The sequence below is a fragment of the Micropterus dolomieu genome, linkage group LG09, assembly GCF_021292245.1.
Source record: "Micropterus dolomieu isolate WLL.071019.BEF.003 ecotype Adirondacks linkage group LG09, ASM2129224v1, whole genome shotgun sequence".
NCBI classification, from domain to species: Eukaryota; Metazoa; Chordata; class Actinopteri; order Centrarchiformes; family Centrarchidae; genus Micropterus; species Micropterus dolomieu.
The window spans coordinates 18274629-18302626 of NC_060158.1; the positions used below are offsets into that span (position 1 = coordinate 18274629).

General features: G+C 40.3%; 2 protein-coding genes across 4 annotated transcripts; one reads left to right on the forward strand and one right to left on the reverse strand.

Annotated features, from left to right (window-relative positions):
* Window positions 1-610: 610 nt before the first annotated feature.
* On the reverse strand, window positions 611-7384 carry LOC123975957 (G2/M phase-specific E3 ubiquitin-protein ligase-like). Of its 3 annotated transcripts, none has more exons than XM_046057718.1 (7): window positions 7106-7384; window positions 6403-6538; window positions 3931-4333; window positions 3481-3797; window positions 2812-2993; window positions 2532-2704; window positions 611-980 (listed from the first exon to the last, which is right to left on the reverse strand). In XM_046057718.1, the coding sequence occupies exons 3-7, from the start codon at window positions 4233-4235 to the stop codon at window positions 761-763; spliced, it is 1197 nt and encodes a 398-aa protein (XP_045913674.1). In that variant the 5' UTR covers window positions 4236-4333; window positions 6403-6538; window positions 7106-7384; the 3' UTR covers window positions 611-760. The 3 variants fall into 3 exon arrangements, with proteins under 3 accessions (XP_045913674.1, XP_045913675.1, XP_045913676.1); XM_046057720.1 differs by lacking the exon at window positions 611-980 and adding an exon at window positions 1948-2172; XM_046057719.1 differs by lacking the exon at window positions 6403-6538.
* A 10975-nt stretch (window positions 7385-18359) lies between these two features.
* cdca7b (cell division cycle associated 7b) lies at window positions 18360-27998 on the forward strand. The gene is made up of 11 exons (XM_046059799.1): window positions 18360-18501; window positions 18608-18672; window positions 20747-20887; window positions 20990-21090; window positions 21677-21944; window positions 22039-22101; window positions 23794-23976; window positions 24305-24454; window positions 24546-24695; window positions 26813-26949; window positions 27529-27998. Exons 2-11 carry the CDS (start codon window positions 18655-18657, stop codon window positions 27548-27550), a joined length of 1233 nt encoding a protein of 410 aa, XP_045915755.1. The 5' UTR covers window positions 18360-18501; window positions 18608-18654; the 3' UTR covers window positions 27551-27998.

Here is a 27998-nt window from a genome sequence, read left to right on the forward strand (position 1 = left end):
GAGCTTAATCGTGTTGTTTCATTCCATTACTCTGACCTGTTTACCTTTATGCAGAATGAATGTATACTTGATTCACTGTCTGAGCTACACATTTTTAGTTTGCACTATATTTACTTGCCTCGGATCCAACGAGCTGCCAGGGAGTTTAGAGACCGAAGGAATAACCATGCACTATCTACCGAGAGACACATGACACCTTTACAGTTGTGGTATAGAGGTGTGATTACCCATGTTGGACAGAACAAGACAGCTGTGAACAGTATTTTTGATGGTAATGAACCTTCAGTCACTGATCACAGTGGACCCTTGCCTGAGCTTCAACTTAATAACAATATTGAGATTCCTGAGAACCGCTGACACCACTATATTAGTTACTAGCAGTGCACAGGCATAAAAATAGCACTGAAGAATGGTAATAATCCTAATGTATCGACAGTAGTAGCCTACAACTGAATTTATGGCTTTTATGGCTCACTTTACCTGACTGCATCACAAATAATAATATTTGATATGTAACATATCAAGTAACAATGAACATTTCCTTGACCCTCTGTACTAACAAAAAACAAATATAAACCATATATATCTGAGAGATTCAAGTTAAGGTCTGTGAAATTCAAGTTGTTATGTCAATATTCTAAATAAAGTTGCTGTAAGGTCTGTGAAACAAAACAAACATTTGCAGGTAACAGATGTCAGAATTGTGAGTACTAGGCTACCTGAACTGATGGTTTTCACCAAGAACTGTCAATAAGGATGTTTACTCCATTCCAAAAGCTTGAGTGTTTCGGATTGCAAAGTCCATGTTACTTTTGAAATCCTCATAGGATCGATGAAGAGGTATAAGACAGTTTACACATGTGTTTGCTATCGGGTATCTCCCTCTCTGGAATTCCACTGAGGGTTTAGGAGAAAACCCGATGGGTGGCATCACGTTGCATCCTGTTGCAAATGACAGGTTATCTCCCAGCTTTGCCGGTCTGATGGATAACAAATGAAAAATACAAGGACAAGATTAATGGCGGAAGCTACAATCAATGGCTACGAATAAAACTCAATGTAAATGTTTACTTTTAAGATTTCCCATTCTTAATACAGTGACCATTTAACATAGATGTGACGCAATGTTATGCAATGTCAATTAAAACAAATTGCCTACATGCATAATAAACTTGTGTTTACATGTTCAAAGGAATCTATTGCGTCAACTTCAGTGAACTAAGCAATTATTTAAAAAATGAGAAAATTCCTTTTTAGATAGGTGCACTTAACAGTTGAGTGATAAAAGAATTGAACAGGTTTCCCAAGGATAGTCCACTTTTTTGACTGCAGCCAGATGCATTTTTGTTTTTACAAAAACATTGCTTAATGTCACAGTATGGTATGATAGTAATCTGAGGAAATCTTTTTTGCTGCCAGTGTAATAGGGTCTGGGTTAATATGTTTTACAACCCTCAATTCTGACAGGCTGATAGGCATTAATTAAAACTATACATAGTTACAGTCAAGTTTAAAACACTATTCTATATCCATACACTGGCTGCAAAGTGATGTCAGGTGGCCAAGACTGAACGACCATCGTTGGTGTCTTCACCTGAGGCCAATAGGTTACGTTTGTTGAGTTTCCTGGGAAGTGATGAAAGGACAGCATTGTAAGTGGGGGATAAGTGGTGGCGTAGACCCCCTCCCCGGTTCAATGACGGCTTCTCGACCCTGGTGTAGATGGCTTCCTTGACACCTCTTTCAAACCATCCATCTTCTCTGTCTAAAATGTGCACCTGGTGGTCCTCAAACCAGTCTTGGCACCGGTAGTCCTAACGACTGTAACGACTGTCGTTACAGCTTCCAGGAACACTAACGAACCGGCAGTATCGATGACCCTGGCCAACGACCCCACTGAGGTTAAATAGCTGAATTTCCCTGCCAGTCAGTCAGAACTGAAGAAGTCCTTTGGATGAGGGACGAAACGTCTTCCAGTATCTTCAACCAAGTCCAGTTGCCCTTGGCTTTAACCTTTGTTGGATAACTATGACCTGGATGACTGAGAATCTTCATAGACAATCCCTCCAGTAGGCAACCACCCTGTTCTCGTCTGCCCTGTTGTTGCTGCCCATCTCTGACTATCTTATGTCAAACAGGTCATCCTTAAGTTCAGCAGTCAGGGTCCCAGGGCTGTAGCACAGGATAGGACGAAAGGTTTCAGGTTGCTGTCTTATTTTCTGGAGCACTCCAAGTGTTCTCAATCCATCACTTAACATACACACACACAATGTATATATGCACACAAGAGAGCATACACATGCTTCTGTCATATCAGGCTAAGGGTGACATCAATAATGAGCAGAGTTATATCGAGGTATCGAGGTCAGGAACAAATAAAGCACAATATCCAATGAACGTACAGTATGTGCATTAAGATTAGTACTGTTAATGGTAGTGTTTAACATTCTGTTCTGTTCATACTGTATTCACACTGTGTGTAAACCACAGCACAGGAAAGGTTAACAGATTTGCATTGTGACAAAATATACCTTTCCAAGGGACCACGGACACGCGGAACCACCTGAAACATCAGAACATCTTCCAACAGTTTGTCCTTGTCAACCAGGCTTGTAAGATGTCTCAAGCAGCCAGCAGTGGCCAGGTAGTCAGTAAGCGGTTCTGTCAGCTGTCGCAACTCCTCCAGTGTTTTGGCTTCAGAAACCTCAAAGAGCGAGAACGAGAGAGATGTTCCAATATAAAGATAACATGCCTTTAGCAAACTAGGCACAACGCACAGTAATAATAAAACAAAATGAAATCTCTACACACATCTTTCAGTTTTCTATGGAGTTCCAGGTCTGCGATGTCCTCTAGCACAGGCCTGCATGCATCAGGTTCCTCTGCTATGCAGGCAAACAGTGTTCCCGAGAAGAAACATGGTGGGGGGCCACCATGCACCAGGCTGACAGCAATTGCTCTGCCGGGAATGAAATACCTGTCCTCTCGCACAGCTGAAAAAGTTAATACACAAGATAAAAACTAGTGATGGCACATGGTTAAATATCTGGGAAGGCACAGCATTTTTCATTTTAAGAACGCACAGCTGGCAGCATAGCAATAGTCCTAACGCATTGATCAGAAATGCAGCCCTGAATTAACAGTAGTAACATTCAACTGAACTGATGGCTTTCATTCTTTGATTTTATATTACAATGAAAAAAACGTCCTTGACCTAATTTTATTTAACCTCAAAGAGTCAATATGATATATGGTGTGTAATACTCAAGGGCTTATAAAAAGGAAATACGAATATGCTACATTATATTGGCATCCGTGAATTACTTTGATTAAGATGGGACGTGATGCCATCTTACCTGAAAAACTACAACCCAGAAAAAAATAGCCAAAACTCTAAACTACGAGTGGCCCCTGCCCTGCTGTCTCAAACAAATAAATACACCCTTAATACATCTATTATAAAAATGCAGGTATACATACCAGAGGAACTGAGAGCCAAGTTGAGGTGTCCATCTGGTCCTTCAAACATTTCTGACTTTACCAGTGCTTCCATCAGCAGGCGCAGAAACTCTCTGCGAGGGCCTCCGAGGTCCACAGCTTCTTCCGTGGTTCCCCTGTCATCGGAAAACTTTACGGACATCTTCTTAGTTGGGTCATAGGAGAGCCGTCTGAACCCCCTTATTGCTCCATCGAGGACTGCAGAACGATTGATGTTGAACTGGCACACTTGCAGGTTATCAATTTTGTCACTGAGTTCACTCAGAATTTGAGTAATGGGGATGTGTTCTTTTGGCCGCCTAAAAATAAGAATGACAGCTCAGTAAATTAACTATGATAGGTCATTAACTGTAAGAAAGAGTGTTTCTGTCTGTTCATTTAATTTAAATTAAGTGAAATGTTTATTATATAAACATATGCACAAAAACGTACGTCTTATCCTCAACACTGGCAATGATAGCACTGTACAGGTCATCATCATCATCTACATCTGATGTCTCATTTATGAGGTTGATGTATGTTCCATAATCATTTTGCCATTGAATTGGGTTCTGTTCACTCATAGAGGGCTGTGATGAAGAAGCCTGGTCTTCCTGTTGGTTGCTGCATGAAGCCTGGGCAGTTGCAGTGACTGGTACATTGATTTGGGGTCTGGGGTCTTGAAAACGATTAAAGGTCTGGTCACTTGTGAGGTGGGTTGTGATGGTAAAGTTTGGACTTCTTGATGGGTGCTGCATGAAGCCTGGGCAATTGCAGTGCCTGGGACATCCATGTCCCCCTCTTCCACCCAGTCATCTTCCTCTGTGCTTGAATCAGAGCCTTCTCTCATTGCAGGCTAGAGGAAAAAGAATGTTAGCTTAACTTGTAATCAATGGTCATCATGATAACCTGATAACCTTAACCTCAGAAGCTTTTGCTGTGTGATTTTATGTGATCAAGTAAGGTGCCAGAAAAACATTACTGGAAGGAAACACCAGACTAGTGTCGCACCATATACAGATACTAGAAAGGTATCACAATATCCTGCCGCAAAAAAAATTATACAACACTGGATTTTTTGGTACCAATACTTTAAAATGACAGTGTTTTATTGCTGCTCCGCCTCCCTGCAGGCACTTGGTGGCAATGGTAATGAAGTTAAAACTCAGGATTATTAGCCTGCTCGCTACAGTAGTGCACTAAAGTACACTGAACACAATGAAAAATTAGATTTAAAAAGGACAATTAATGAGAACAGGCTCTCTTGAAAGTTGTTTACAATCTACATAAATCAGTTAAATTGTTGTAATTAATAAAATAAAACAGAATTTTAAATTCTATGTTCTTTAATTTCTTATTGCATTACTTTTCTTGATGTTTGAGATTTTTGCCGTGGTATTGTTTTAGTATCGGTATCAAGATATGTAGGCAAGTATCGTATTAAAGTCATAATTTTGGTAAAGTGACAACACTACACCAGACAACTATTTTACAAAGCGAGCTCAACTAAGGGTACATCCACACTACTACATTTCTGTTTTAAAACAGATACCTTTTGCTACGTTTGCAACTCCCAACCAGACTAAAAGGGTGAATCAGAACACCTCAAACGTAAAGGTTTGAAAACGCTGCTGACCGTGTTTTTGTTTGAAACTTCATGGTAGGGTTTTAGTGTGAACAGACTAAGTGTGTAGTGTGGACTTATAAAACGATGACGCTCACTGATTAGGTCTCATCATTCATGCAAAGCAAAAACTCATTTACTGACAGAGTTTTTGTTTTGGTATTTCTATTAAAATATTTTGTTCTACTTTACTGTACTGTAAATATATAAAACACTTGTGCTGTGCATGTCGCCATATTTGCTTTGTGACGACTCCCAGTCTGTATTCTGCCGCCAGTCGCTTTGTACTCCTGTGTTACTTTCATAAACAGGTCCACCTCGTTGTCGGTCCAAAGAAATCTCTGGTGTGGTTCTTCGTCTGCATTAGTACTTGCTTCTTTCGCCAAATCATCTGCAACTACGGAGTAGACAATCTGCTTCCAGTTACACCAGCATGCATGTGCATGCCCAGTGTATGTGATTGGTACTAGATATGTGTTTTCAGTCGTTTTAATAGAGAAAGAGATCAATTCTGAAACACAGTTAAAATGCTAGTGGACAGAGATTGTTTTTGATTTTAAACTTTGCATTTTAACAAAAACATAGAAGTGTGGATATAGCCTAAGCCAGTTTTGCTGGCATGAACTGACATAGGTTAATAGTGTTAGGCTAGCAGGCATCCACACTACAAACGGCGTTTCAGAGATGATCTCCTATATTAAACAGAAGTGAAAACACCCATTTAGTGGCCATTCATGTACACTGGGCATTACTACACCACAGTCCACAGAATAAAGTACTACTACAGATGAAGAACCACACCAGAGATGTTTTTGCATGGATTTTAAATCGAAACTACAAAGTTGCATTTTGGCAGTGGAAAACAGAATGGGAGTCGTCGCATAGCAAATACAGCAACATGCAAAGTACAAGTGTATAAGTTTTTTTTACCCAGTACAAAATATTTTAATAAATGTGTGTTTTTGCTTCCATGACTGATAAGACCCAATCAGGAAGCCAAATGTGACTATCTGGGTCCTCCGTTAAGGAGGCAGCATTTTTAAACTTCTCTGTTTTAGGCGATTGGATTCGCCGTTTTAGTCTGGATGGCAGTTGCAAACCTAGCAGAAGATCTGCATTTTAAAAAGAAAACCTAGTAGTGTGTATAAAGCTTTAGTTGCCATAGCAATACAACCAAATGAAAAGAGAGCCAAGAGGGTGAGACTTGAAATCCAGGTTTAAGATTAACGGTTATCTGACTACCATCTAATGGTAATCCCGCTTTGTGAGACTTCAGCTCTCATATGTCCTCTGCTGCTTACCCCAAGAGATACTGATGGCCTCATATACAGCGGAGCTCTTCTTAAGATCTTGTGTACCATTGAAGCATCTAACTGCTGACATTTGCCAAGCGTGGGTGTAACCAGTTTGTTCCCACATGGCATAAGCATCTCCAAACTGGAAAAGCAGATATTCACGCACAAACATTACATAAACCACAGACTTAAGTTACTAAACAACTGTAAAACAACAATTACTACACAATATGCAAAAGACAGGAAAAACTGTTGGTTGGTAGCTAACATGTATTAAGTTACTTGGTCTTTATTGTTGCTGTCGAAATTTGGTTGACAGGTTTGCATAAATTTAACGTTAACTGACAAGCTTCCTGATTTTACCTAACAAGATATTTACTAATGTTCAAGCCAGCTATGCTAGCATGGAACATGACATATCTAGCTCCAGAAGGGATCTTCCCGTCAAACGCCTCACAGAGTTTGAGTATTGATTTATCTAGTTCTAGTGCACTCAATATGTGGCCCTTTTCATGTAACACTGCCTTCATTTGTTGCTTTGGGACTTTTTTGTACCGAGGGCTGCAGAGCAGTATTACGTTCTTGAAAAACGTAATCTCACGGTGGTAGGCTGGTTTTGGTCTGGGAAGTCTACAAAATTAACACGTGTTGTTTATGTTAAAGTTATAGTTTATAATATATAATAAAAACAAAAAATTATGTTACTCACCTTCTCTTTGCTTTTGACTTGCCCCAGTTGCCGAATCGCGCGGCCTGGAACCAGGTGTCTGCAGTTGTTGAGCCACCGGGGGTGGGAGGGGCGGGGTAGGATCGTTCCTCATATTAACATTTAGGTATTGGTTTGGCCTAAACAACAAGCTTATCTCATTGATTTCATTATTGACCGGGTTCCTGATATTTCCAGAAGCCTCTTGGTTCACAAGACAGTTCATGAGGGCTGGTGAACCGAGCAGCCTCCTCAAAATATTGACGGCCTCCTCTGACTGGTTTCCTGCCATTGCTGCTGTCCACACTGCGTCGCTGCAGTCGCTGCCCACTGCCCGGGCTTTAGATGTGCATGCGCCGTTTCCAAACCGTTCTAAAAAAAAACACTTCCTGTCTTAACTTTCAAATTACAATCAGGGCGAACCTCTTTTTCGTTACAGATTGTGTATCAAAGCAACTACATTTGCTGGCAGATTGAGGAAAACATTTAGTTTAACATCCTTAAAGCTATGGGAAGAGAATTGCACTTCATTTAATTTTTGCTCGTCACCTTTATTTTATACACTTGCTTTTATTTTATTATTTTTATAATATTTTACACATGGTGCGTGACATCAGTGCCTGCCTGTTACAATGAAACAGCTTCCGGGCGCACTGAAGTTATTTTACACACACACAGACACATAGGCTGTTTCCGGGTAAGGGTTAGAGTGTGGAACCTTTTACTGTGTATGTGCCCGTTTTCAGTGCGTGTGTGTGCGCACATTTTTGATGCGTGTGTGTCCGTATTTCAATGGTTTCACCCTAAACGGCCTCTTATACATACACACCGTACATTTACTGCCAGAATATTTTCCTCCGCTCGCGTTCATCGTCACTTTCTGCCGCTCGGACAATGAAACACTCGCTACGCACCTCCTGATTCCTTACAGGAGTTACGTTGTTTTAACAGCATCTGTCACGTAGACGTTTCGTATAGAACGAGTAGAGGAAGCGGCGGTGCGCCACTGCTGAATGCATATAGGGGAAACACTGGTAGGTCAGTACTGCCTTGTCTGTTTGTTGTCATGTTTGTGACGGCTGATCCCAACTGATTATAGCTTTGTTAGCTTTGCCGCAGCAGTAGCAACAGTTTGCTAACTAACCCACAACCAAGCTAAGAATAATTGCATTATTTGAAAACATTTATAAGTCTACTGGCAGCAGAGTGTTATATTTTACAAACAAATATTAAACTATAATATTAGACAAATACGCAGACGTTAAACACACAATCCAGGCTAAAAGCAACACAGACGCAGCTGCCACATGCTGGAAGACGTGAAAATCTCCTACTGTTTGAATGTGGAAGTTAACAGGCTTATAATATCACTGCCCATCATTTGGGCACTGGGAGATCTGAGTATAATTAGCCTACATTTGTGTATTCCATTGAATTAATGTGTTCCGCAGACACTGAATAATGCTTGTTCTGCTCATTTTAAGAACTTCTCGTCACTTAACATTGTTTAAAATTAACTTCATAAAGCAATGACACAAAATTCATTCATGCAATAAAAAGTGCTCAGTAGTGGTCAAAAGACTGTATCTCAACCACGGCTTCGGTTCCAAAATTTACTGAAAACTCCCCCACATTACCTGTGCTCAAATAGCAAAAGATGAAGTGGTACATGGCCAGTTTGTATAATATAAGAAACAAATGCAATCTAAAATTATAATAAACTAATTCATATTAAACTTAAGTCAAATACCAAATAAATGCTCATAATATTTGGCTTCACATAAAATGAAAGGTTTCTTTTATCGGCTGCAACAGGCTATGTGAAAAGGGACTTGGGAGCAAGTAAACATAAAAACATACTTAAAAGCAGAAAGTACAAGGCTTTTGCGATTCACTCAGTCTCTGTTGTAGAATGATACTGGTATACAAAAGCATCTCCATATCACCTGCAGAAGCCTATAAAACAGTGATATCTTCTATGGATGGTGATAACTTTTTCCAAGAGAGCTAATTGGTTGGTAGGCAGTGCTTTTATAGCATTGATCACTTATCTTGAGCATAACCTGCTCCGGAGCAGGTTAGCCGTTCACCACAAATTACTATGGCCCAGGGATATCCCTGAAATTAACTCACTAAACTCAAATCCTGCTTTGAATTACAGGCACCTGGTCGCCTTAGCAATGCATGTCCATGAATTTGGGTGGGTGGAGCTTCTGAGGAAGCATTGAAAGGAGGGGTGTATTTGTTTGGCAGTTGAGTTCAAATATCAACAATCATTCTGCAGAATCGCTTCCTTTAACATTTATTTATTTAATACATGTACAGCATTGGGGTCTTCAGGACATTGAGAAAATAAAGCCAATGTCAACAAAGCGTCTTTCCTTGTCTGTCTGTTTACTTTGTCATTGGTGTTGTCCTGCCATCCCTGTCATGGCTGAGAAAATGCACTGGCCAAATCTATATTAAAGATGAAAAAACTGTCTTTAAGTTAGTTTATTTTACATTTGCAAAAGGGTTTAAGGCATACATAGATCAGAAGTCCCCACAGCCAAAAAGCAAAGACCTGCTCCCTTGTGTATTTTTTACACAAAGTGACAATGTTGAGGAAAGGCTGTCATGCAGAAAGTCATACATAGTTTACTTGTTCCTTCCTAGAATCAGCATTTTTCAGCTACCTCAACTTAACTGCAGGTTCCTGTTTCTCTGGAGGCCATGTCCCTTGGCCTTCCATTTCAAAGTAACACACATTTGCTATAAGACAACATGCCGATGAAGAAAATCATACACAGCATTTACCCTTTTAACAGAGAAGTAAAGAAAAGGTCAAGCAGTTAAAAAACATTTTCCATTTCAAAGTCCTTTGTTTTAGTTTATCTGCCAACATAAATCCAAGAAGGTACAGATTTTGACAGCCATCCTCAACTAAATCATTGTTCAGCTAAATCATTGTATCCTTCAGGTCTAGCAAATATGAATGGAATTAATTTCCTTTCTCATAATACATTTGCAAAGATGATTTTTTTAAGTAGGTTATTTTATGTGGGGCACTCTCGGGTAGTGATTCTTCAACTGATTGAGCTGATAAATGAGAGCCTAAATCTGTTGCAGACCGGCCTTGTGGTAGTCATTTTTACTGTTAACCTGTACATGACACATGCACAAACACTTCTGCACATTGTGTTCAAAGACAGAATAATTGTGCTCTACTATTTACTTACTATTTACTTACTTACTGTAATATCTTGTTTATATATTTAATTATTGTTGAGGTGACATACGTTCATGTGCCATGTTCAGAGGTTCAACAATGTGGAAGGGCATTCTTTAGAAGAGAAGATGCTTGAGTGTATAAGTACATGTTTTGTTTTGCAGCCACTTGAGGGCAGCAGAAGAGCAAGTCAGTGTGATGATCTTTGTTTCCTCTGGTGTCAGATAATGTAATGGACAGGGAACCAAGGTGTATTTAGTGTTTTATCGGCATTGTCATGAGTGTGTAAAGTTCCGTTTTTTTAAGACTGTTGCTTAAAACCTGTTTGCATGTTGCTGAAGCCACATGTCTTTTCTTAAGATGGCGTTTTACTGAAATGAAAAAATTATAGATTTTCTTGGCTTTTTTTTTTAGATACTGTGTAGTTGTGTACAGCTGAAAGTGTTTGCCAAGTGCATTTGACCAATGATATTACACCAACAGTGCACCAAAAGAGACACCCTCTCTGGAGCATATAAAAGAAAGCAGCTTTTCAACTGTCTCTGCGAGATCCTTGATAACATCGAACACTGCAGATCACATACTCAAAAGACTTAGAGAGACTCTAACACCAACATGCCGTTGCTCCTCTTCTATTTTGGTCTGGCTCTGGGTGCTGTGTCTCCTTCAGATGACCATCAAGTGACGCTACAGCGTGGCAACTGTCCCATGTACTGGTCCAGCTTCAACGGTCGCTGCTACAAGTACGTAAAAAGCATGCAGGAGAAGCTACAGTGGCCATTTGTACAAATTTCTCTTTCTTTTCTTACTTCTAATAAACCATTCAACTACTACTACTACCGTTACTTGTTCTTCTTCTTGTTCTTCTTCGTATATATTCTCTATGTGCTCCAGAGGCGTGCAACCTCTGACATGTATAGCAATTGTAAGTCGCTTTGGATAAAAGCGTCAGCTAAATGTAATGTAATGTGTAATTCAGAGCACAATTCGAACAAGATCAACACATTAGTTGTCTCTTTTGACTACTGTACATGTTTTTCCAAAGTAAGGTCCCATGGTGGTCCACCGGAAGGGGAGGGACTTTCTATAGAGCACTTGCTCCGTTTGGACTATATATAGAAACATGGGCGGTATATTTTATAGAGTTGATTTCTTATCTCAAACATAACCTACAGCGGGTTAGCCATTTAGCACAAGTTACCATAGCAATGTAACCGGGTAAGAAGAGAACCACCGTCGTAAGTCTGAAAATCCAGGGTTACCCCTGAAGTTAACTCGCTAAGCTCACATCCTGCTTCGTAATACAGGCCTCAGGGGACCTGACAACATCAACCCGAGGGTGCTTAAGGTGTGTCCACAGCAGCTGGCAGGAGTGTTCCGGCATCTTTTTGACCTCACCCTGAGGTTGAAGACGGTGCTGAAGATCTTAACTGCACCATGCCTGTCCTCAAAAAGGGACATTCCAGCACCCTCACAGACTCCAGGCCGGTGACATTAAGGTCAAATGTCATGAAGACATTTGAGAGACTAGTTCTGCAGCACCTCAGGCCCCTTATACGTGACTGCCTGGACCCTATGTAGTTTGCGTACCAGGCTAACATCAGGGTAGAGGAATGCTGCCATCTACCTGCTTCACAAAGCTAACCCTCACCTGAAGAAGACACACAGCATTATGTGGATCATGTTCTTTGACTTCTCCAGTGCCTTTGACACTGTCCAGCGTCTCCGGCTGGCAGAGAAGCTCTCCAAAACGCAGGTGGATCAAGACCATGTGGCCTGGATTACAGACTTACAGACTTACAGACTTTGTCATCGGTTTGCCCTGCCATCCCTGCCATGGCTGAGAAGCTGCACAGGCCAGTATTGATAAGAATGGCCTTGGGTTTAGTTAATCTGCAAACGTAAACTCAAGAAGATAAATTTTGACAGCCAGCCGCAAGCTGCTCAGTGGCACAGCTGAACTAAATTCATCGTTCCCACAACTGCAGGCTGCAGGCCAAAGTTACCCAAATCTGTTGCTCAGTTTTTGCTCATATGTCATATCAGATTTTTACAGTGTGAATAGGCCAAGTCACATGGAATCTGATCTTTTCAAGTCCGTATTGGAGCCACTTTCATATGTGGTCCAAATTAAGTACAGGTCTGATTTTTTGAAATGCAACCTTAGTCTAGACGGTCAGATTGGAATTCATGTGACTCTGACATCACTCTAGAGCGGCTGTTGTCTGTGCTAGACAGAGCCATAATTAAACGCAAGCCATAATTAAACATGTGGCTCTTTTTCTGCTCGTCCTCTCTATCATCTGCTCACACATTCTCTGAAAATTCCCCAGATAGTGAGTTATCTTCCCTGCCAAAAATGGCTGTTAAATTCAAAATGGCTGACTTCCTGTTTGGTTTAGGGCATCGCTCCCAGAGGCTTTTTTGTAGGTCTGGACATGATACATCTGCCACAAAAATTTCATACAATTTGGTGAAACGTGGCCCACAGGCTGCTTTTTAGGTGGCACTAGTGAGCCATTTTACCACTCACATGCGCAAAAAACCAAATGACACATACATTATATATTTTGCACAAAGTTTCTTGAGTTTTCGAGCGTGTTTAGGTAGGAAATGCGCTCAAATATGACAAACAATAATCAACTTTCTAATTCTAAAAACACACTGCCCCTGTACCTGTCACTGTTTTGTCTGGTTCCATTTACCTTCTCCACCTGCTGCTTCGCTTCCCCGTCCTTCTCCTTCTCCTCCTCCTGCTGCTCCTCCTGTTTCTTCTCTCCCTCCTCATCAACATGACTGGGGGTCATCATCACCCTGTCCCTATGCTTCACCTCCACTGACCTTAACAGCCTTGTCTTTGTGCAATAACACATTGCAAACTATTGTTTATAATATAGGCTATATCAAATGTATAGCCCAATGTATATGCCTGCATATAAATGCATATATAAATAATTTCAGTATATACTAAATGCATTAGCCTCTTAATCTTGCACCTGTCTCTGCCTGTGCAGGGTCCTGCCTCACCTGCTCCAGCAACCTTTCTGCCTAGAAGTCAGTTAATTTGGCGCATTTAGCTAGTCTCTTGGCTTATCGCACAATCCGAGTTCACCCCAACAAAATGTTGATTGAACTAGCCCCATATGGAAAGTAAACTCCTTTGATCGGTGCCGTTGAGTCAGTCAGATTTCAACTAAAACGAGGATCAGTCCAAGTTGGGAGGGGCCGCTCGTATTCCCCCTCCATATCGAAAGTATTGGTTTCGCCAAGTTTGATGGACTCACAGGCAGCCTTCGCTGCAGCTGACCGCTAGAAGTAAAACATTAGAAAATGAAAAATAAAAACTCGGTTCGGCCTGCAATGGGCCGGCCGTTTGAGAACATTCCCGAATGCCACAATGGCCAGTCCACCATTGATTTTAGCCACAGGATTTAGCCTATTCAAACTAAACAAGTCCAAACAAAGTTAACATACCATCAATGAAACATAGTCCAATCAAAGCAGATGACGAAACAGAAATTATCCAACAGTACACTCAAAGGGTAAATCCAAACAGGGCAGAAACAATCCAAATAACAGAAGCAGGGCACAGAGTACAGGGAACAAATCATAGGCAGAACACTCAACATAAGACGAGGACGCAAAGACAGAACAGAACTGATGACTTAAATACACAGGCAAACAAGCAGGGAGGGAGTGCATAGGTTAACGACATGAGGAACTAATTAGGCACAGCAGACGCACACTGAAACAGGGCAGAGTGAAACAAGAAGGCAAGACGGACCATGAAATCGAAACAAAACAGATCAAAGTAAAGAATTAACCATAATGACAAGCACAAACAGACAGATCCATAAACCAAAGTACAAAAACACAGGCAGAGATTACAAACTATAATCTATCAGCCAAGACTATAAAGCTTGCGACAACACTCAAGGATGGACAAGACATAAATAACTAAGGAACAGAGGCAAATAGAGAGACACATGAAAAAATGGCAAGACCAAGAAACACACAGAGAAAAAATACAACTCAAACATAACTCAAAACCATACTGGGCTACTATTACTACATAAAACTTTAAGTGTGATTTTAACTGGGATGCTAACTTTGGCTAGCTAAAAACAGGCTTAGCAAAAAACGTACTTAACGGGAAAGCTAACAGCTGACTCCAAGTAAGCTTTTTCAACAGAGCTGGTTAAATTTAGAGCAGTGGATACGAGTTGCCTCTAGCCTGATTGACAGGTCGCCAAGGTAACGACTTGCCAATCACAAGGTAGTCCCGCCCTAAAGCATACGCCACTTTATCGTCTATTTTCCTCAATAATTTACTAAAAGAAGACTTGAAACTGATGATTGAGACCATTTAAACTCATTATGAAAGTGTTTACTGAGGTAATAAATTTGCTGAAAAGTAGGGTCATTTTATCATTATTTCTAATGGAACCGAACTTCTGTTCAATATAATTCGGAAGTTACTTCTGGAGGGGACTGTACATGCATACATGTACACATGTACACAAAGGATGCTGGAATAAATAAGTATTATGTGCAGGTGTTATGATCTTGAGGTAGGTGGATTAGGTATACATTATAATATACAATATGACAATATTAACAGTGTGAACAGCTCTGAAATAGAGAATAATGAATAAATAATAAGTGGTCACCAGTAAAAAGGTGGCTGAGTAGAGACAGAGTTACTTGTTCCTGAAACTGTGAGGCAGAAATCAGCTGTTCATCAGAGCGATGGCTTGTGGGAAGAAACTGTTCCTGTGTATTTTTGGTTTTGGTGTACAGTGCTCTGTAGCACCTGCCAGAGGAAAGATGCTGGACCTGGTTGTGTCTAGGAAGAGATGGATCTGCAGTTTAAATGTTTTTAATATAGATGAAGATCAATTCTGAAACACAGATAGTGTGGATGTAGCCGTTGTCTTTCCTGTTTCGCGAGTGGTTTTGTCTCGTTTTCATGACAAAACGTGGTTTGGAGACCAGATACAGTTGCCAGGTGACAAAGTTGTTGTCACAAGTGACCTGTCGACCTTGAAAGTCATGTAGTCTGCACTAGGCATTAGTAGCTTAGATTGTGTCATCATCAGTCTAGTAATGGTGGTGTCTGTGTATTATCTCCTGCTGCTGTCATTTTTAACTTCAAAGTTAAAGTTCAGTCTGCTGTGAGTAAGAGCAACATAAAGGCTTCCAGTCTCTTTTCTACACAAGAGTCCATGCTTCAAAATATCCCTAAATTAATTAGTTACGAATAGGTTTACATAACAACACCAATAATTAACACCTACATAGAGCCAATCCACACTACTCCATTTTTGTTTAAAAACGGAGTTTTAAAACAAACACGATCTCTGTCCACACCTGCGTTTTAGCTGTGTATCAGAGTTGATCTCTACATTAAAACAACTGAAAACACATCTAGCTTTACGTACATTGGGCATGCGCGTGGCAGTGTAAACATGAAGCAGATGGTCTCTCTCTTCCTTAATTACAGAAGATTTGGTGAAAGAATAAAGTACTACAGACGAAGAAACCAAACCAGATTTTTTTTTTCATGGACAAGTAACGAGCTGGAACTGTTTCTGAACGTATAGGAGTTCAAAATGACTCTGGCAGCGGAAAACAGTAAACACGACGACATTCACAGTGCCAAACGTGAGTGTCTGCTACTGTAGTGTACAATATATGTGCATTTGACTCATAACAGTTTAAAATAGCACTGTAGCAGCAGGACAGAGGGTCAGTGACCTCCTAAGGGGAGAGCAGAATAGTACTGTACCCTTCTATGGGTTGGAGCTTTATTTTGCAGACTCAAACCCTTCTATGATCCCTAACAGATACCTACACATATCCTATATAAGCTATGTTTGATGTACAGAGAGACAGAGTGGTCATCGGGCTGGGTCACTCTCCAAGCTGATGCAGAGCTTGTAATTGATGCTGAACTCCTTGATTTAATAAACTTTTATGATCAAGAACACATCATCGCAGCATTATTGTTCGGACACCACACTACCCAGAGTTTTAAAACAAAAAACAGCAGTGTTTTCAAACTTCTCGGTTTTAGGTCTTCGTTTTTGTCGTTTTAGTCTGTACAGGAGGTGCAAACGTCCGTTTTAAAACGAAAATGCAGTAGTGTGGATGGGGCCATAATGTAACTTTTCTAAATATACACATTTTCGTAATTCATTCAAAATAAATGATTATCAGGGTAGCATTGAGCTGCTTTTTGTTGGAAGACGGGGGCAACAACAGGGAATGAGCAGCGGACGTGTTGCAACAAGAGAAGGAGGTAGAGATGGAGAGGAGATCAGTTAAATCTGAAAGACTAATTGTGGACTTAAGGAGAGAAAAGAGTTTGTGGTGGCAGTGGAGGGGAAAGCAGAACAATGTTGCATTGTGTGCACAGCTGCCTCTGTCTCAGCTGATTCCAGCTGGCATGAACTGTGAGGAGAAATGATAAACACTCCCTGCCATGTGCTGTGTGTGTGTGGAGGGGAGGTATGGTCAGTGGCTCATTTAGAGTGCAGCAATATGGTTTCCTGATGCTGCTAACCCCTATCATTGTGCAGTCAGCCTGACAAGTATTTTGCCCAGCAGGCTTCTGACACTTAAACAACAGGGGAGGATGAAGTAGAAATGAGTGAAGTGAACAAACAGGCTTGGTGTGATGCAGCAGCTGTGTAATTGTCAATCTGGCAGAGTGTTCTTGGAAACTGTACAGAAACTGATACAATAGACATTAAGTAGCAGGGTCTTAGCTGGTCTTTTAGAAATAGTGAGGTAATAGCCCATGTCCTCCCTTCCCTAGTAGCTATATTGTCAGTGTATTTTATTTTTCCAATATTAAGGTCTAAAAGCTCTCATTTCTGCTGAGGAAATAATACTACCCCCCATGTACTATAAGTAGTCATTTAACAGAGACTAAGTCCAAAGGCAACAAAATCTGCCTGCCAGCACCTCTAAAGCTCACTTAATATCACGTTTGTTCAATCCATAGGAAAACCGAGATGTAAAAATAAGCCGTTTTATGGTGGGTTATGTGCAGGACTCATTCTTGGCTCTGAGAAGCTGCCAGGCAGCCAGTGAAGACTCCTGAAAGTTACTGTGCATGGCCAAGAGAAAATATGGCACAATAAGTTCCAGGAAACTTCAGCAAAATTGATAATAAATGACCTGGAGACTTCTTAAGGTGTCCTGCAGAGCAAGGGAGTCACTACTTGGAATAAATTGCTTAAATTTCACCTGCAGCAATTCCTCTAAAATGTTATGCCTGAAAGTTGTATGAGAAGTCTTCAGATCCTTTATTAAAGTCTAGTTATGATACTACAATGTAAGCTACAAATACTCCATCACAAGTAAACATCCTGCATTGAAAATCTGACTACAGGAACATAAATAGGTTGCTGGCTGTAGTTCACATATAAATGTTTCCATATAATCTCTTGTTTCTTTTCTTTCTTACACCCTAAATGCTGGCTGCAACGAGATGGCTATCACCAGCAAATAGAAGCAGAATAACTACAGTCAGTGTTTATTGTTATACATTATGTTAATTAAGTCTATATATTATACTGCTGATTCTGTATTATTCACCACTTTTATGTTGTACCAGGTCACCATGAGCTCTGAGAAATTGTTATGGGCATTTTGTTTTTTGACATTTTCACATTTCATAGACTAAAAGAATCATTGAGAAAATCATTGATTGAATCAAGTAGGATAAGTTACAATTTTTTTTACCTTTAAGATGAAGTACAGTAGATTTTGTGAGCATAAAATGGAAAGTACCTCAAAATTGTACTTCAGTACTATAAATTAATGACTGTATTATGTTACATCCTGCCACTGCTGAAAGTCTGTTTAAACTGCTAATAAATCACAATGTGTCAACAACGCAAGGGCAGACACTCAACCAACAGACCCAGGGGCAAAATTCACTACAGTGTGGTAGGGGGTCTGGCCTGGGTCTGGCTCTGCAGGATAACCACGCCCAGTGCCGTTTTCGCGCGAAAGGATGGACTGCACCATTGTTAGTGCGGGGGGGACTACTCAGACGAGAGACTCCTAAACAAGAGATAAACACCTTTATCATATACTGCAATCGAGTGAATGTTTTTTTCAGTAGTATTTGATCGTTAGTTGAATGTAATGATAGCAATCATTGGGGTTAACTACAAATGTAGGTAAAAACTCACTGGCATCAAACTCCCCACTTTTGCCATCACAAGCCCTCTCTAGCGGTTAATGTTTAAACCCACCTCTACTCATTGATTTTGATGTTACAGGACAAAAGTTTCTCTTGGACGGAAATTTGCCGCAAAACGGAGATAAAATGACCCTCACGTCCAAGGTAAGCAGCAGAGCAGTATGTGTAAATGTAGCTCTGTTTTCCACGATGGTAGTTTGTGTTAAAGAAAAGTCAAAAGTCAAAATGAACACCATTGTTAATAACTGCTAACGGTGTTCGCTTAATGTTAGCTGGCCTGAATCTGCACCATCACGATACATTCATATCTTACTACTGCGACTAAGGTGATTGCTCTTTGTAGCTAGTTCACTTCTGTAACACAGCCGTCCTTTCATAATGTTATGCGGTAAACACTTTTTGCAAAACGTGTCTCACGTCTTTGTTTTGACCTGCTCATCCTGCTAGCTTGCACGTGATCAGTGCTCAGGTGATCCTCTACATTTTGGCTGTTAAATGGCTGTACTTGAAAGCTGCTTGTTCACTGTTTTGTCAAGGAGCTAAGTAACATAGGTGGGTCCAGTCTGTGTTGCCCCCTCCTCTTGTAAGGTCAGAGGTCAACACCCCTTTTGCTGGACGGGATGGTTCAGATGTCAACAAGTGGGACTTGGGACTTCAACTGCATGGATCAGACGCAACTTGACACATTAGGACTCTGGGCCTAAAACTTCAGTCTTGCCCCTTGATAAAACACTGTTGTCCTGGCCATTAAAGAATAACATGTAAACACTTAACTAAAGTTATTCTGTGTGTGGTCATGGACACCCTGGTCCCTTTTAACAGCTCGAAAATCATACTTAACATTTATCAGCTTGATATGTCATGACTTTCCATAATGTTATGAGAAGTGCGTATAAAAATGTACAATGGCTTTTTATATGGTCTATATATCCAGTCGTGTGGACAGTACTTTTTACATAGCAAACCCCCAACCAAATCCTCAAAAGCTACTTAAATATTCACACACAGGCAATATAACATAAATCATTTCCTCTTCTTGTGAAATAACTTTACTGTAATCTTATTTCCGTATTTGATCACCTTCATCAATGTGCACGCCCAAATTGAGGTTGGGTTGTTACTTCAAAACGTTTCTATATATTGGACTTGAATTGGGTCAGAAGTAAAGATAAAATGAGAGAAGATAAAAATGGTTAAATTGATATTTATTTACAGCATTGGGGTCTGCAGGACTCCAGACTATGAGGAAGTAAAGCCAATGTCCACAAAGCAAAGTGTCTGTTCCTTTTCCACTTTATTTGTCATTGGCCTTGCCTTGCCGTCCCACCATGGCTGAGAAGTTGCACAGGCTGGTAGTGATAAGGATGTCCTTGGGTTTAGTCTGTTTCCTGCCAACATAAACTCAAGAAGATATGTTTTGACAGCCAGCCTCATCTGGTGATCCTGGCAAGAAGCTTAATGACACAGGTTAACTAAATTCCTTGTTCCCGCAGCATTCACTTAGTGATCAAGGATGTCCACTGGTGGAATGGTGCTCCCTCTGGTGTGTGAAAACTGATCTAAGAAATTGTGCTGTCGCTTAAAGGTGTACTGTGTAAAGAAACAAAAGTTCTCGTTGCGGTCACCATTACTCACCAAAAGGCTTTGTGTATATCCTTTTAGGTCTAGCAAATATGTTGAGTTAATTTCCTTTCTCATAAGACTATTACAAGTCCAGTATTGTTTACATCTTTGTTTAGTACTCATTGCTACTTTCTCTTTTTGTTGCGGCATTGCGGCATATCTTCGCGTGTTAGCACCACCTGTTGATCAGTGGAACTGTTTGACACCACTGGTAGAACTTTGTATTGCGTCACCAGCATGCATGTGCATTCTTGTGCACAAGATAAATGAAATAGGGACCCACTGTAAGGAAATTATAGCTCTAGCTTTTTTTTGTAGTAGTAGCCCTGGTATGATCTGACCAATGAATGACTCAGGAAAAGAAAGTGCAGCTGTTGAGCTGTCACCATATCTGCACCACCTTCACTGGCGTAATTACATAATCCTAGGAAAACAATGTATTCGAACTCTCTTGCGTACAAGAAGTGCATGTTGTCTCACTTAATAATATTTATGACTGTAGTTGGATTCAGACTTCAAGTTCTGAGTTGTGATGATAACACAGGGCTACATTTGTCCACCTAGGCTAACATGATGTTTGATATATCTGCAACAGGCTCAATGTTTCAAATCCAAGTTTATCACTGCTGAGCTGGCTCGTCTGTTCAGCCAGTCGGACAGTGAGGAGGAGTTTGAAGGTTTCAGCGAGGATGAAGAAGAGGACAGAGGTGGTTTTAACCAACAGCTAAAGAGCAAGGTATGAAACGTTTATTGCTGGCTGTATAATTTGATAAAAATGTGTGCGATGCCATAGCCGAAGCACCAGGCTACATGCTTTTCCCCCTTTGGTTTTCTCCAGATAGTGGATTCAGACGAGGAAAGCGACGTGGACACAGGCTTCTACTCTGATGGCGAGGAGGCCCCCCCACCAAAGAGGAAGAGCCTTTTAGTAGCCCTGAGGTGGGTGTGTGTTTCAATTAGTAAATAAGACAAAGAATAGTTGCTGCACTTTAAAAAAAAAAAAAAAAGCTAATGTTATGCCCATATAGGCTATTGAGCCCGGTTATGTTGCTGCTTCCCTGGCTCTGGCCTGACACTTGTGCTGCTCTCTCCCTCCCGCTGCATAATGTTGCTTAAACTTGGGTGGCAAGGTGGCCAACAAAGCTCAACAGCAACCGACACAAGAGCATTAGGGATGCACCGATCAGATAACGGTATCTGGATTACAAAGCCTTTCTCAAGCAACATATACTCACATGATTTGTCTTGAACAGGCTAAGGCTATGAGTGAATCAAGCCTCTTATTGTCAGTACCTCTTATTCAACTACTAATGAGTTTAATTAATTGTGTTTGGGTTCCTGGATCCTGATCAGCCAGAAATCTAAAGGCACTAATATTTGGTCAAAAAGTGAAATGGGCATAGATTTAGCTTATTGCTATTTTCCACTATATTCATCTTTAGGAAACGCATGCTAGTTTCACAACAATTTTGCTGATTCCCAGTGATGACTGAACAATGATGTAATTTAATTATTTACTCCTCAGGTTTCCAGTCAAAAGACTGTCTACCCCCAAACAGGAACTGAAAGAGAAAAATGTCAAAAAGCCACTCAAAGAAAGTCCTCCGTCACAGAGAGGCGGAACGAGGCAGAGGATGAAGCAGCAGCAGCAGCAGCAGCAGCAGAGGATGAAGCAGCAGCAGGATGAGGAAGAGGAGGAGGAGGAGGAGGAGGAGGAGGAAGAGGATAAAGAGGAAGTCCTGACTCATAGCCTAAGGAAACGAGACAAGAACATCAAGGAAAACAAAGCCATGGTAAAGAACCCTTTCAACTTTATTTTTTAACTGTGTGATCTGTATACCATTATATCTGTCCCTCCCTTGACCCTGATCTTCTGTTGTCTTTCAGCTGGCTAAGCTGTTTGCTGATCTGAGCACGATGGCTGACCTTACTCTGCCCACCACCCCTCAAGTGAGTATATACACCAGCACCAGTTTTTCAACAGAAAAATTAGAAACATTAAAACATTAGACTGTTTTGTCCAAAGCTCAGTATAAGCTTATAGAAACAATCAATATCTTCCAAAATTGTATGTAATAATGTTCACAAAATAATACAAGTTTACTTTGGTTTCTTTTAGGGCTGCACAATTAATCTAATCACAGTCGCGATGTCGTCATGTGCGATTACATAACCGCAAAAAGGGTGTGATTTAATAAAACAATAAAACCCTCCCCACCCGCCCATAGTCGGAGGCGCCACCGGAGCACCGAGAGAAATGCCAGTGCTCCGGTCGTTCTGTGATACAGAGACCTTGGCAGCAACTTAAGCGGTCAGACAGAAGAAAACTGGGACAAGATAAGGAAGCTTTGGGTTTGGCTCGCTGGCCATCTAACGTTAGCTGTATCGGTGCCTTTTGTTCAATTTTTCACAGAGCCAAAGTGCTTGTCACTTTTCGTCAACCTACCAATCACGGATGGATGCAGCGGGACATTAAAAAAAGTTTGACATGCTACAGCAAATCCCTAAGTTAGTACTTAGCATTAACAAATTAGAAATCAATGTAGAGCATTTTCAAGGATTAAATAAATAAAAGCAGCCCACAGAAATGAAACGGTTGTAACTGGATTTATATTCGACTAGTGGTAAAATAGTATACTATTATATGATATTTATAATGAATGTAGTATTTTATATATTATTATGCTAACAGTATACTATTAACTAAACATTATAGTCTTTATTTAATAAACTCATGTACAGTTCCTCCTCCAGGTTGTGGTTAGAGTCTCTGCATTAGACAGTACATTGAGTCGGTGCCAGTGTGCCAATATGTGCTGCTTCTAGCTTCCTCCTCTGTAGAGCAACACGCTCCCTTGTTCTGTTTTACTAGTTATTGTTATAAATATTGTTTAACTTTGTTCAAGTTGAGAAATACACATTTCAAAATGTATGTTTCAGTATTTTGCGCGTTCCTTGATAATTAAGCAAGCAGACAGAACCATTTGTTCAATTATAATCCAATCGCAATATTGTCCACAGTAGTCGCAATATGACTTTTTCTCCAAATCGTACAGCCCTAGTTTCTGTGTTTATGTGAAGGAGCTGTTGTTTTTTCAATTTTTATTTGTATAGGAATATAGGGACCCGTGTAGAGCATGAAGCATGCATTTATAGCCTAAGCTAGTTTGCAATACCTATCCCTAGATAGGCTTTAAAATACACAAAAAACAATGAAATGCATACAAAACAGCACTAGACACAAACAATGATTTAATAAAATAACTATATTTCTATGTTGGTGATGGGAGATGGTGCAGTATATCCTCTTCCTGACTTTATAGGATTTCTGCTTTTTACTCTGGCATTAAGGAAAAAATGCAACAATTGAACAATTATGTTCAAGTATGTTTGTGATCAAGGGGAACTAGTTACATAGCTAGAAGTCACCAGTATTAATTTATTAGGTTGTAAGTATTCTAGCAACTCGTGTTTAACTTATTAAGTTGATGTGACAGATGCATGTTAACAGAAGGGTGAGATAACCTATTTGAGTAATAACAATACACAGTAAAAACTTCATTAAAATAGATTTTAGGTGAGATATTTGTTTAATAATAATATTCTGTTCTGATTTACGCTGTCTTTGTTTTATTTCTGCAGAAGAAGAAGCGGTTGCCAGAGAAAACAACGCCACGAAAACGCAAGTTTGAATCAGAAAAGGGGTCTGAAAGGAGGAACCCGTCCCGTAAGGCTCGTCCTCCTGAGAACTTTGCAGTGGAGGAAAAGAGCGAGCCACTCACCCCCAGAAGCACCAGGAGCGTAGACATCAGGAGACTGGTGGAGGTACGATCACAAACTTCACAAACTTCACAGGTCTGTATTCTCTCTCTCTCTCTCTTTCTCTTTTTTTCTTTCTCTCAGCCACATGATATTCTATTCTGAGAAGGTTGAACATCTTCAGTGAATATATAAGTGTAATTTCTGCTCTGCAACAGTACAGTCACTAGCTATCTAGTCAACTTTAATCTCAGCATTCTTTCTACAAATTCATTTAGAGGAAAGTGCAATTATGACTGTATGTTTAAACATTTACATTAAAATCTAAGTGGCTACAAAGCAGTGTCCTGTTTGTGCCCTCTCAGTTTTACCTGAAATCTGTGTGATTGGGCAGGTGGACAGTGAACATGTCGGTGAGGTACGGAAAAAGAGGAAGAGTTCCAGAAGGAGCCAGTATGAGGTGAAGTCAGTCGACGAGATAACCAAAGAAGACCTGGACAACATAGCATACCGCAGCAAAGACAAGATCTGGGACAAGGACAATGTGAGTCACACCAGGGCCTTTAACCATTTAGTGCTGTCAGGAGTCTTGGGTTAGCGTGGTTCTTCACTGTGTGTGTGTATTTTTCTTCCAGGGCAGCTCATGTCACCAGTGCAGACAGAAGACTCTGGACACCAAGACAGTGTGTCGCAGTGGTTTCTGTGTGGGGGCCAAAGGTCAGTTCTGTGGGCCCTGCCTCAAGAACCGCTACGGAGAGGACGTACGTGTCGTGCTGCTCGACCCGGTCAGTGCTACTATATTATTATTTATACGTCTTTTATTCATTTGTTGTTTGTCTGATTTCCGCAATGCAGAAAATGCGACGGAATCGCAGAAATTCATGATAAAAATCGAATCAACTGTAAAATGAAGAATATTGTGGAATCTGACGAAATGTGAAAAAGCTGAAAACAAGGAGGTGCGTTGCCCTCATGGGCGTAGCCTCCATCAGACCCACTTATTACGGTGGTTTGTTCAAGCAGCATTTGGAGGCTGGCCTGCAGAAGAACTGTGGGAAGAAATTGTCAGTAGTCAAGAAATAACCCATTTAATAGAGACAATTCACAATAAATGTATTGCAACAATATATTCATTGTCAATTATAGTATTTTAATATCCTACTGTTGTAATACATTTATTTTGAATTGCCCATATAAATAATTGCGCTTATTTGAATTTTCCTATATGCATATTTGCATGATGCAATAAATTTGTTGAAATTTTTTACATTTTTAATATTTTCTTATTGAATTGTTTTCATCCACCACATACAGTGATGACAAAATGTGCTTAAATGATAAGACACAGAATAAAAAAAAAAATTAAATGAATTTCATAGGTCCCTACAAATGTAGTTAGCTGGTGGGGGGTTTTTTTTATCCCCAGGGTAATGTTTCGCAGTAGATTTTATTGAGGGTGAGTGAACCTAAACACGAGTAGAGAGTAGGTAGGCAGTAGCTTTGGTTGTTTTTACAGTTGGAGCTGTGCTAACAGAAGCTGACGCTGACGACTGTGCAAACATTTGCAAAAGTCATACACCATGACAAGACTGATGTCTAATGGTGAGAACCATAGACCCAGTGGTCGGCCAAAGAAACTTACTGCAGCAGATGAAAGACACATCATGCTTACGTGCCTTTGCAATCGGAAGATATCCAGCAGTGCAATCAGCTCAGAACTGGCAGAAAACTGGGGGACCCTGGTACACCCATCTAATGTCTGGAGAAGTCTGGTCAGAAGTGGCCTTCACAGAAGTCTGCCAAAAAGCCTTACCTCCGACATGGAAACAAGGCCAAGTGACTCAACTATGCACGGAAACAGAGGAGCTCGGGTGCAGAAAAATGGCAGCTAGTGCTCTGAACTGATGAGTCAAAATGTGAAATATTTTGCTGCAGCATAAGATAGTTTGTTTGTCGAAAGGCTCGAGAACTGTAGAATGAGTGTCTCTAGGCAACAGTGAAGCATGGTGGAGGTTATTTGCAAGTTTGGGGCTGCATTTCTGCGAACAGGGTTTGGGATTTTGTCAAAATATATAGTTTCCTCAGTGCTGAGAAGTACAGGCAGATACTTATTCATCAAGCAGTACAATCAGGGAGGCATCTGATTGGCAACATCGAGTCTGTCTGGGAATAAATGAAGAGAGAAGAGATACATGAAACAACTGAGGCTCCCTAACGCCACAGAGGAACTCTTGGTAGTTATCCAAGATGTTGGGGCCAACCTACCTGCTGAGTTCCTTCAAAAACTGTCCAAGGGAACCTAGAAGAGTTGATGCTGTTTTGAAGGCTAATACTGATTTGACTTTGAGTGAACAAGAAGAAAAATCTGATTGCATTTGGTCATTGATTAACATGATCTATTAACATGTCTATTTTTTAAAGCGGCATTACTTTACAGAATGTTTTCCACTCCTGCCTGAAACTCTTGCACAGTGCTGCACAATACAAAACACACTGGATATATTTATTCATTGTGCTTATCTGATTTCTGGGTATATAAAGCTTCTTAAAGGCTACCAGGTCACCATCTTTCTGTTAGAGTCCCTCTCTGTCTCAGAGCTAGATCAAATGAATAATTCATAATTAATAAATTATCTCATAGCTTTCTCTTTATACTGTTAATATTCATACTGGTTGAAATTAACATTTTGATTGTAGCCTTTTTCCCATCTCTGCTGAGTGAGAGTTTAGTGGAAAAGGAATTAAAGGTCTGTCCCATATAGCTGTCTGTACAGGCAGGGTGAGTTTTGTGATGGGAGCAAATAAAAGTATGGGCTATTCTAGTTTAGCAGTAGATGCACTAGTGTAGTAGAGTAGCAAAACATTTGTTCACTCACATTAAATATGGTCCTTTTCTTCGTAGACATGGTCGTGTCCCATCTGCAGACAGATGTGTAACTGCAGTCTGTGTCGTAAGAAGGAGGGCCGCTGTGCTACCGGTATCCTGGTGGGATTGGCCCGCTACAACGGCCATGACAATGTCCACGAGTACTTGGAGAGGTACATTGCCTCATTCTCACTGTACAGGTTAATGTTCCAGACCTGGATGGGGACTCCCTAAAATTGCCATGATGTGAAATCTTGATTAGTTTTAATTAAGAACATGTGCACAGTCAGTATAAAATCACTGTGTTTAAGTGTCTGTGCTACTGCACGGAGCATTGAATAAGAATCTACTAGAATTTAAGGCAACTCTAGAGATGATTATTAATATCTGTGTCAAGTGATTGATTGATTTTTGCACCGTTTCTTAAAAAGGCCTCACTGGATGCTTATTGACTGAGAACTAGTGGTGAAATTATTTGTCATTTTAGTGATAAGTCGAGTGATAGTCTTTTTACATCATTAATGTATTTAGACAGTAAGTTGGACAAAACAAGCTATTTAGATGTCACCTTGAGCTGTGGGAAATTGCAGACGTGTGTTTGTCGTGCTTTCTGACATTTTAGAGTAAAGCATTTATTAAGTAGTTGGAAAGAATTTTAAAGAAAATATAAAGAATATATTCTTGATATATTGTGTATGTATTCATATTCTGACAGGAGATGGCGCTCATGTATTGTTTTGTCTCCATCGCAGCATTCAGAAGGAGTTGCAGTGAAGTCCAGAGAGGAGAACCTGCTGGTACCTGGAGCAGTCACTTGTGCTGCACAGTACTGTAGAACTCATTTTAATGCACATTTTTAGGTTTAGATCGACCTTTTATCTAACTAGAGAAACAAAAGCAAAAATATGTCTCTTGTTTTGTCAACTTAACATAAGGCACATAACACTGTTGATATGTTTTATATATCCTCATTTAAGGCTGCATAAGATGCAGGGATGTTTTTATTTTAAAGTCAGTACTCAGTTTTGAGTTGTATAATTTCATTTGAATATTCTTACTCTTGATGCTCAATAGAGCAAATGTAAGGTGTGGTTATTTTCTGTGTTGCTGATGCAAAACGAGCCTTTTATACAAACTACTTTAAAAGTGAGTAACTTTACAGCTTTCATGTCGGTGCACTGTAAGTGTTAATAAAGAATGAAGACTCTTTTTAAAAAATATA